At 34.9% G+C, this 10,920-nt stretch overlaps 1 protein-coding gene across 1 annotated transcript; it reads left to right on the forward strand.

The window, feature by feature from the left end:
• The first annotated feature begins 976 nt into the window (after window positions 1-976).
• Window positions 977-9,665, forward strand: LOC142631751 (putative phospholipid-transporting ATPase 9). Its single transcript, XM_075806048.1, has 11 exons — window positions 977-1,982; window positions 2,815-4,160; window positions 4,346-4,456; window positions 4,916-5,192; window positions 5,495-5,583; window positions 5,682-5,790; window positions 6,853-7,062; window positions 7,375-7,500; window positions 7,624-7,722; window positions 8,610-8,801; window positions 8,956-9,665. The coding sequence occupies exons 1-11, from the start codon at window positions 1,596-1,598 to the stop codon at window positions 9,583-9,585; spliced, it is 3,576 nt and encodes a 1,191-aa protein (XP_075662163.1). The 5' UTR covers window positions 977-1,595; the 3' UTR covers window positions 9,586-9,665.
• The last annotated feature ends 1,255 nt before the right edge of the window (window positions 9,666-10,920 follow it).

Below are 10,920 nucleotides of genomic sequence, written 5' to 3' on the forward strand. Positions count from 1 at the left end.
TGTTTGTACATCCTCCCCTGACTCCACCAAGTCCAACCCTGCCCTTCCATTATAAGGAAGTCACACGCATACCTCTTGATAATGGGACTCAATGAATTACATTACATATAGGTTCTCGAAGGACACCTATAGTGTAGATATCTCATGCCCGAGTCATACACCTATTGAATATTAAGGACACAACTTGTGACCAGTGTCCAGTTGCTCATACTTGAGTCATACACTTATTGAATATTAAGGACACGACTTGTGTCCAGTGTCCAGTTGTTGGACACTGGACACAAGCTCTTCCCAAATATTAATACCTCTCATGATCACATGAAGTAACACTTAGGAGATACTAACCATCAAAACCGTATTAGAAAAAAAATTATTTTTTCCCATTCTTCTAGAAGCACTATATTTTGGCCATAATTGTAATGCCGCAAAAGTTGTGGATCCATCATTTTTTTTTCCACGGTTTACATCCAGTCACATTTTGGTTAATTGTGACAAAAGTTATGGCACAAGAATAGCATCTCAAAAAAAGGAAAAACCCGCTTGTCATTTTTCACTTGACCAAAAATGTACTGGTTATTATAATTAAGCAATGATTAATATACACACTATACACATACGCACATTGATTTCAGTTAAAATACCGATATTTGTTGTAAGAGTTATTTCCCTTTATAAATTCAAGTTCTGATCGAACGTTTAACGGGTCGCGTTGAGTTTTGCCAGGTCTAGTTCTACCTTAAACATTTGTCTGTGATTTCATTTTAGCCACATGAACAACTGTTTACTTAACCGTTATACAACGGCCTCAACCACGTCCCTTCCCTTCGCGTGAGCAACACTCGCTGTCTCCACCAATACCAAAAGTTTCGAAGAATGTCACAAAAGAATGAATGAATGATTTCTCAACAAAATCAATTGACCCATTTTAGCATGCACAACCCAACTTCTAGAAGTATTTTATTCACAAAACAGGTTTAGTTTTCCTTTTTACCTGTTTCTCATTTAAAAAAGCTGTCAATGCTATATATATTTTGCAAATTCGTCAATATCTATCAATCTGTAAACTTTCACGGATCACTTTTTAGTTTCACTCGGTTTCTGTCATGTAGATTCATAGAATGAGAAATAGGAGCAGACCCAGAATGTGAAAGCCAATTATAATGCGTTTTATCTTGTCTGTTATTCCTCATAGCTTTTGTTGACTCCAAACTCTTCTTGGATCAGTTTCCAAAATTGGAATAGTTTTTAGAGTTCAAATTTCACTTTTCTTTGATTTTTAAAGATAGTTATTTGAGTAGTTTTTACCTGGGGAAACCCGTATCTGTTGTTTGTAGCTATAAAAGTCATAAACTTGGACGGTAGTCAGGTCTATAAACACTGAGATACACTTATTTCCATATAAATTTTTTAAAGTTTTGTCATTGTTTTGAGTCTAAATTTTGAGGGTGCGGGATTTGTTATTAGTACTTTGGAAATCGAGTTTTGAAATTTTGTTGGAGGATAAGCTTCCTTAGGAAGGTGAATTCCCAGGAGTTATTTTCTCTAAAGATTCACAGTTGTTCTAGGGTGTGGGATTAGAGGTGATAGCCTAGAAAATGGCTCGTGGTATAAGAAAGAAGCTGCATTTAGGCAGCTTACTTCCCTTCAGATGTGGAACAAAATCATTTCAACCTGAACACTCACTGATTGGAGGACCCGGCTTCTCAAGGGTGGTATTTTGCAACAACACCGAAAGTCAGAGGGTCCTAACTTATGGCAACAATTATGTCACTAGTACAAAATATACACTTGCAACGTTCTTCCCCAAATCAATTTTTGAGCAGTTCAGGCGGGCTGCCAACTTCTTTTTCCTTATTACCGCAATTTTGAGTTTCACGCCATTGTCTCCTTCTTCACCAGTAAGTAGTGTTCTTCCTCTTGCTCTGGTGATTTTAGCTGCAATGATTAAAGAGGCTATAGAAGATTTGGGGCGGAAAAAGCAGGTTAGTTTGTAATTATATACATTGCTTTGGTCTAACCTTCTTGCTTTTAAGTTTCATATTTTCCCTAACTTATAGAATAAGTTATATCTTTTAATGAACAAATGTGAAGACAGCTCTGTAATCCTATCTCAAATTTGACACTGCAACTATTAAATATATTTTAGAATATGTTGAGTAAACAGAAAATATGATATCATCTACGAATTTAACTATGGCAAATAGAGGCATTGTTGGAATATGTTTTCTTTGCCCTTCCCCTATAGCATATACTTCATAGAAAAAGCTTCAACTAAGTTGTCACTTTAGTAATGATAAAGTTGTTTTGATGGTTTAGTGGAAAATTGCAGCCCGGGGAGGTTCAATTAGCTTGTCTGTGTTCAGATGCAGAGACTTGATCTGTCATAGAGAAATGCATTTAATTCCTTTTTAAAAAATAAATTTACTACCAGTATCTTCAATAGAAAATCTTTGATTCTTTAGAGTTGGCCAGTTCAAACATATAAGTACTTGGTTTCATTTATGGATCCTCATATTTTTAACAAGGTGGACTTCTAAAGTGAGAATAGCTCAACTAGATGTTGTTCTTGCACCCTTGGCTTGATTCCTGTTTTTACAGTAAGCTTTCAGAAACAATTGGAGAGAGTGCAGCATAAATATTCACGTGCACACATATCTTGCTAGGTGTTAAAAACTTCATCTATACTATAGGATTTAAAGTTGATACAATACATGCATGTTTATCTCGTTCACCTTTCTTAATCCTATTACTCATGATGTTATTTTTAGTGATCTCTGTATCCTAGGTCCATAATCTAGTCTGTGTTGTTATCAGGATATTGAGGTGAACAACAGAAAGGTAAAATTGCATCGTGGTGAAGGGGTATTCGATAATGCTAAATGGATGAATTTGGAAGTTGGAGATATAGTGAGGGTGGAAAAGGATGAATATTTTCCTGCTGATCTCATCCTACTTTCTTCAAGTTATGAGGAAGCAATTTGCTATGTTGAGACCATGAACCTAGATGGGGAAACCAATTTAAAACTAAAAAAAGCAGTGGATGCAACTTCAAAGCTGCACGAAGACTCAGGCTTTCAAAATTTCAAGGCTGTAATAAAAAGTGAAGACCCAAATGCAAATTTGTACTCTTTTATAGGCAGTTTGCAGCTTGAAGAACAACAGTACCCACTTACACCTCAGCAGCTTCTGCTTAGGGAGTCAAAACTTAAAAACACGGATTTTATTTATGGGGTGGTAATATTTACAGGTCATGATACAAAGGTTATGCAAAATTCAACAGCTCCTCCTTCCAAGAGAAGTAAAATTGAGAGAAGAATGGATAAGCTTGTTTACTTCTTGTTTTCTATCCTTGTGTTGATATCTTTTATTGGGTCAATTTTCTTTGGAATTTCAACTAGGGAGGACTTGGAAAATGGAACAATTAAAAGATGGTACCTTAGACCAGATGACACTGCAATATACTACGATCCTAAAAGAGCACCAGTGGCAGCAATTTTGATCTTTCTGACTGGCCTTATGTTGTATAGTTATTTGATTCCCATTTCCTTGTATATTTCACTAGAAATAGCTAAAGTTATTCAATGTACTTTCATCAATCAAGATCTGCACATGTATTATGAAGAAGCCGACAAGCCAGCAAAAACCCGTACCTCAAATTTGAACGAAGAACTGGGTCAAGTTGACACTATACTTTCTGATAAGACAGGAACTTTGACTTGCAACTCGATGGAGTTTATTAAGTGTTCAATGGCAGGGACTGCTTATGGGCGTGGAGTGACAGTAGTTGAGAGAGCTCTGTCTAGGAGAGAAGAGTTGCCTTCAGCTATAGAGGTGACAAATGGAGGGGGCCAGGTTGAGTATTCCACCAAAGCAGCCATTAAAGGGTTTAACTTTTTCGATGAAAGGATCACACATGGTAATTGGGTTAATGAACCTCATGCAGATGTAATCCAGAAATTTCTACTGTTACTGGCCATTTGCCATACTGCAGTACCTGAAGTTGATGAAGAAACAGGAAGAATTTCTTATGAAGCTGAATCACCTGATGAGGCAGCTTTTGTGATTGCAGCCAGAGAACTGGGATTTGAATTTTACGAGAGGACTCAAACAAGCATCTTAATACATGAATTAGATCTCATTTCTGGCAGGAAAGTTCAAAGGTTAGTGTCTTGCACTTAGTCCCTCTTTGCTTTTACTTTTTCTGCTGTAAAAAATCCTGTACTTTGCTACAGAAAACATTTCAGTTCACTTGTACCATGGTGAAATTTTTTGTGCTCTTCTTCTCAAGGTAATAATGTAACTTTTGAGAGATATATGGCTTAAGTGACATATTTTCTTTTTTCAGATCTTATAAACTTCTGAATATCTTGGAGTTTAGTAACTCAAGAAAGCGGATGTCTGTGATTGTAAGAAACATGGAGGGAAAGCTGCTACTACTTTGTAAAGGTGCTGACAGGTTTGTAAAAAGAAACATCACTTGAAAAATCTTTAGATTAATTCAGTAAGTAATAATTTCCTAAAACTCTGAGATAACATGTTAATCCCGCACTAGTTTGCAAGAGGTTGGTCAACACAGTGCTTCTTGTATGCTTGTTGTGCCATTCTAACTTGCAGAATGTCTTTTTATCTTTTTGATAATGGCATAGATGGTTCACTATAATCAACCCCCCCCCCCCCCCCACCCCTTTTCCCTTTCAAAACAAAAAGAATTCAAAGACTGGCATGCATTTCCCGATATAAATAAGGGAATGCAATCACATTTCCGCTTCACGTGTATACATAGTTGAGTACTATAATTCCTGCTCCTAAATACTCTGAACATTTTGAGGCTGATTTCCTTTTTCACTTGTTTCCCCTTTTACAAATTTATTTGAACTCTAATTATTAATATTATTTTTAATTTATTCCTGAGCAGTGTCATATTTGAAAGACTTACAAAGAATGGAAGGGAGTTTGAAGAGCAGACTCGGGAGCATGTTAATGAGTATGCCAATGCTGGTTTGAGGACCTTGCTGTTTGCATATGGTGAACTGGATGAGGAAGAATATAATAAGTTTAATGAAGAATTTACTGAGGCCAAGAACTCTGTGAGTGCAGATCGTGACGAAATGATGGAGGAAGTGGCAGAAAAGATTGAGAAGGATTTGATTCTTCTTGGTGCTACTGCAGTAGAAGACAAACTTCAGAATGGGGTAAGTTTAATGAAGTAAAGCAAAGAGACTTTTAAAACTGATCAAAATGAAATTACAAAATTTATGGCATTTTTTAGGAAATTCTTTGTGATGTAATTATGCAAAATCTTGAAACTAAGGCTTAGTTGGGTTTGCTTGAGGTGGACCATTTTCCCCCCCTCCAAAAGTTACCAAATTCATTCTTTAACATATAATTGTGTCATATACTTATCAATATTTCTATTTTGAACAAAATTAGTCTAAATGACATGTTCAAATGATTGTGAAATTAGATCTAATATACATTTCTTTGTGCTGGATAGGTTCCTGAATGTATTGACAAGCTTGCACAGGCAGGAATCAAAATATGGGTTTTGACTGGAGATAAATTGGAGACAGCAATCAATATTGGGTATGATTAGTGGATGGCTCCAGGAATCATTAGATATTGACCCCAATAAACAAAGATTTCTGACTTTAATTAATTGTTATTTATCTTTTATCTTTCAGCTTTGCCTGTTGTTTGCTTAGACAAGGAATGGAGCAAATAGTAATCAGCTCAGAGACCCCTATAATTAAAGAACTGGAGAAAGTAGGGGACAATTCTGCTGTAGCAATGGTAAATCCTAATTTTTTATGGTGTTATGTCTTTTTATTTATATATATTTTTTTATGTTTATGTGTTAATTAGAGGTAAGTGCTTTTCATTTTCAACTTCAAGAATAGTCACAACCTACAGATTAGTTTTGAGGAGGATGTGTGGTAAACTCCGCTTTTCTAGGTGTGGCGCTTGTTTCTAAGAATACCTGTTTCTTATGAGTAGTTCTTATTGTATAAATTCTCCAGAAACATAATGTTTTCTGATGCTAAGCATGTACAGAAATTATAAAACAAAGGTAGGTCCAATGACTTGACAACGTTTCAGTGCTAGTTTTTGATTGATATCCTTTTGAATTCTAATAAAACATTGAAGAAACACAATGAAACATGAAGTATTATGACAATTTGAAATTTGAGTAGTTATTGTAAGATCTTAAGTTCCTTTTCTTACCAAGTCTGAAGAATCAAATAGCTTACTTAATGTCCCAGCACTGTAAAAAAGGGAAAAAAAAAAAGAGAAAAAAAGAGGATACTCATAATCTTTTTTGTGCTCTATATACATGTTCATCAGGCAATTCAGTTGAATTTTATAGTATGCACTCATATTGTCGGACTGCTTACCAATTTTGACCACATGGTCTAGTTAAAACATTTTCTAAATTTTGCAATCAATGAACGGAAGCTCCTATAGCCACTCCTTTATATCTTTCCACTCATGTTCAAACTTGTCTTCTAGTTGATGAGAGAGATTGTGCCGAGCTGAATTAATTGTGTGGTAGAGACACCAACAACTTTTCCATTTGCAACATATGTAACTGGGACACCCCTTAATTGATGCTTATATGAAATTGATAAAGAATGTTTAAAAACAGCTGTTGTGATGCATAATATGCAATGCCAATTGTGTAATGCTGAAAATGGAGTATTACACAACCAATGATAAAAAAGGATTCTACCTAAATAGTTGAACTTTTTCCTGATAAGTCGTTATAGTTGACAGCCATAGCAAATTAATGTTCATATGTAAGTGAATTTAATATACTTGTAATTTGTGAGCTTAATGAGATCTTTCTTATTTTAGGCATTTAAGGCAAATGTCCTCCAACAGATTAGGGAGGCAAAAGAATCACTTACCGCATTAAACAAAAGCTCAGAGGCATTGGCTTTGATCATTGATGGGAAGTCACTCACTTGTGCTTTGGAGGATGATGTCAAGGGCCTGTTTTTAGAGCTTGCCCTTGGCTGTGCATCAGTTATTTGCTGTCGTTGTTCTCCCAAACAAAAAGCCCTTGTAAGTTTTTCCTTCTTTTGCCATGTTCTTTATACTTTCAGTTCAGGTGGTGTGTGTGTGTGTGTGAATCAATGTATTTTACTTCTTTTTAACTTTTTATGTTTATCATAAAGCTTTATATCTAATCCTGAGTCATAATTTCATTCTCATAATATCCTTAGGGCAGTTATAGGCTGCCAAACATGCTTAATTTTTTGGAGTTCCCTATGTTAATTAATTGAAGTTTATAATATGCAAAATCTTCCAAACGTTTTAGGTTTATAGCAATTCTAGAAAATTTAGGCTGAAAATAGGTGTTACTTGATAACGCAGGTTACAAGACTGGTCAAAACTAAAACAGGTAGGACAACTCTAGCAATTGGTGATGGAGCAAATGATGTTGGAATGCTACAAGAAGCAGATATAGGAATTGGCATTAGTGGTGTTGAGGGAATGCAGGTATTTTCTGAAAGGATTGCTCAAAGATTATATTCTGCATCTATTTTAAATTCCATCTAGAAATTTATTTCAATTTGCATTTTCAGATGTCAATTTTGACAAATATCTGTTTCCAAATTGCAGGCAGTTATGTCAAGTGACATTGCAATTGCTCAGTTCCGATATTTGCAGCGCTTGCTTCTTGTGCATGGACATTGGTGTTACAGAAGGATCTCAACAATGGTAACATATCACCCTGGCAATGTTAGAGATCAATATGAATTTCACATCCGATTTTAAATCAAAAACATAAATAAATGCCAAAAATATTGAAGATTTTGTTCTCAAGCAATTTTTGTTGGAAATTATTTAAAATTTGCAGATGCCTTGAGTTAGAACCAAGTCTTTTTCCTGTTTATTCATTATAGGTAATGAGGAGTGAATGTTTGAGAATCCTGATAATGATCATTATTAATTGTTAATGGTGAACTCTAACACCAGCATCAATCCAAAAAAGTTTATATCAAATAATGTTTATAAACTTTGAATCTTAAGAGGCCTGCAAATTTGAATTTTTACTCATTATATATAAAAAAAATTTATTCTGTTTCTTACTCTATATTGCTCCTAAAAACTGCTGTTTTTTCTTTTCTTTTCTTTTTTTAATTTTCTTTCTATACTGCAGAGAGCCATGACAAAGATTGTTAATTTAATGTTACTCACACAAAAGTATATTCCACAAATAAACGCATACTCAAACACAAGAATGGGCAAACAAAAAAAGAAGTTTTCTATACCATAGATGGCCATGACAAAAATTGTTAATTTAATGTCATTCACACAAAAGTTAGATTCCACACATACACACACAAAAATGTGTAAACAGGAATAAAAGAAGAAAAAAAATTAAGCATGGATTTATTGAAAAGCATGTGAATTTCTACCTCCTTTGTCACTTGCTTTTCTTTTTCTTTTTCTTTTGTGTTTCTGATGTTCTTTGGCGCAGCAACACAATAATAAATCAATGAGCCTTGAGGCAATATTTAATAAAGACAAACTTGGGAGCTTGACTGGCAATGTTTTGAAGCCAAGGATTTTATATAATGACATAATCCTTTGCTGCTTGACAGATATGCTACTTCTTTTACAAGAACATTGCCTTTGGCTTCACTCTCTTCTTCTTTGAGGCGTATGCATCATTCTCAGGCCAAGCTCCCTACAATGATTGGTATTTGTCACTCTATAATGTCTTCTTCACGTCACTTCCTGTGATTGCCTTAGGAGTGCTTGAGCAGGATGTCTCTCCAGATCTTTGTCTCAAGGTAAATCCTGAGTAGGGATGCTTTTTCTTTTGTCATTACAAATTTATAAAAACTTTATTCTTTCCTTTTACCAAGCCACAATAATGGAAGTTTCAGCATTCAAATCCTAATAGTAAATGACATTGGGCTAACTTCTCAATTCTAATCTTTGCAGTTCCCTATGTTGTACCAAGAAGGTGTACAAAACCTCCTATTTAGCTGGTTTCGATTCCTTTGCTGGGCGTTCAATGGCGTATTGACCGCTACTTTGATCTTCTTCCTTTGCTCCCATGCAATAGAGCAGCCTGCCTTCCGTAAAGGTGGTGAAGTTGCAGGATTGGATGTCCTTGGAACACTCATGTACACTTGCATTGTATGGGTCGTAAATTGTCAAATTGCACTATCCATCAACTATTACACTCTTAAAAATCATATCTTCATCTGGGGTAGCATTATAGCGTGGTACATATTCCTCTTGGCATATGGAGCAATGAACCCCAACATATCAACAACAGCCTATAAGGTCTTCATTGAAGCCTGTGCACCAGCCCCTTCTTATTGGCTTCTCACACTGTTTGTGGTAATCACTTGTCTAATCCCATATTTCACTCACACATCCATCCAACTGTGGTTTTTCCCCATGTATCATCAGATGATACAGTGGGTAAGTAAAGATGGTCGATTACATGACCCTCAATACAGTCAGATGGTAAGACAGAGATCGTTAGGGCCCACAACAGTGGGATATACAGCCCATTTGAGGGCAACATCCGAACGCTGTCAAGAGACGCATGAAGTCCAATGATAATAGTAGTGTTTTTTGAAGGATCTTAGCAAAAATAGTGTAGTTTTCTTTTAGAGACAAGTTTGCATTACATATCACAATACAGAAAACTATTTGATTCAAATTGGATTTTCTTTTCCACGTGAAAGAGTAATGGTATTTTTGCATCTTAAAGTACTTTCACTATCAGAAATTTGATGTTGAAATCTTAGTTAGGCTTTTTACCAAAACTGTTACATATTGACTTGGTTCTCTTTCTCTTCCTCCCAATCCTTTAATATTGAAATAAATGCATTGACCTCCATTCTTTGAGTTAGTACCTGTAAGAATTGCCACCGCGCGCCCTTGGTGTGGTGGTTACTTTACAAATATAAATGCTTGTAAGGTGTGGGAGGCAAGGGCAGAGGTTCGAGTCTTAGGAGGGAGCTTCACACACATATACACTTAAATTAAGCTAGAGTAGAAATTCTATCTTGTATATATAAAAAAAAACTTGTAAGAATTAAGGTAGTATGTTATTTAATAAATCCAAATTGTATGTTAATTGATGTAAATTCTTACTCTTTGATGTTTGTTGTATTATTCAAATGTACAAATTAAAACCAAATGGATCAATATCTGAAAAAGAACCAACTACAAAAGCTAGAATTTACTGATACTTGGCAAGAAGGATAGAAAACAAAAAAGGTTCTACAAGCAATTTTGTTAAAAATTTATATATATATCTCCAAAACCACCATAACAGCAAGAGCCTTTCTTCTAAAAGGCACAAAGATTTCTTTTTAAAACCCTTCTCAGGGAAGACATACATTTCTAATACTAAAAGCCATCCTTATGGAATGCATTAACTTATCAAAAAACCCTTCTCCTAGAAGACACAAATATCTCATACCAAAAAACTCATGGAATGCAATACCACTCATATCTCACAAAGAATTAAAAGAGCATTATCATGAAGAAATTCATTTTAGTGTATAAACTTAACTAGCCTCTGCATATGGCAGGATATACTCTCTCTCTCCCTCTAGTTGCACCAATTTTTCCCTTTAAACCTTGTAGTCGTCATTCAAGGATTCATCATAACATACTTTACCTTTGGACTCATTTTATCATGTTGCTAGAATGTTATGAGCCCATTGATGCTATACGACTGGAGTTATGAACATGCAAGATAAATCTATATTTCTGTCTCTAAAATTATGTTATTGAGTACGTAGTAACTCATTATTGCTATATCGCTGGATCCAAATTACTTTAATATTGTATTACTATTTAATAAACATAATTTCACTATTTTTTTTTTATATTTTTTTATACAAGATAGAATTTTACTCTAGCCTAATCTAAGTGTATATG

The sequence above is a fragment of the Castanea sativa genome, chromosome 4 (genome assembly GCF_040712315.1).
Source record: "Castanea sativa cultivar Marrone di Chiusa Pesio chromosome 4, ASM4071231v1".
In the NCBI taxonomy this organism is placed as follows: Eukaryota; Viridiplantae; Streptophyta; class Magnoliopsida; order Fagales; family Fagaceae; genus Castanea; species Castanea sativa.

Bases quoted from the DNA above. Each gene is read 5' to 3' on its own strand.
- LOC142631751 (XM_075806048.1), top strand. From the start codon at position 1,596: ATGGCTCGTGGTATAAGAAAGAAGCTGCATTTAGGCAGCTTACTTCCC. The intron at 1,983-2,814 runs GTTAGTTTGTAA...TGTTGTTATCAG, and splicing joins ATTTGGGGCGGAAAAAGCAG to GATATTGAGGTGAACAACAG. The intron at 5,193-5,494 runs GTAAGTTTAATG...TGTGCTGGATAG, and splicing joins AAGACAAACTTCAGAATGGG to GTTCCTGAATGTATTGACAA.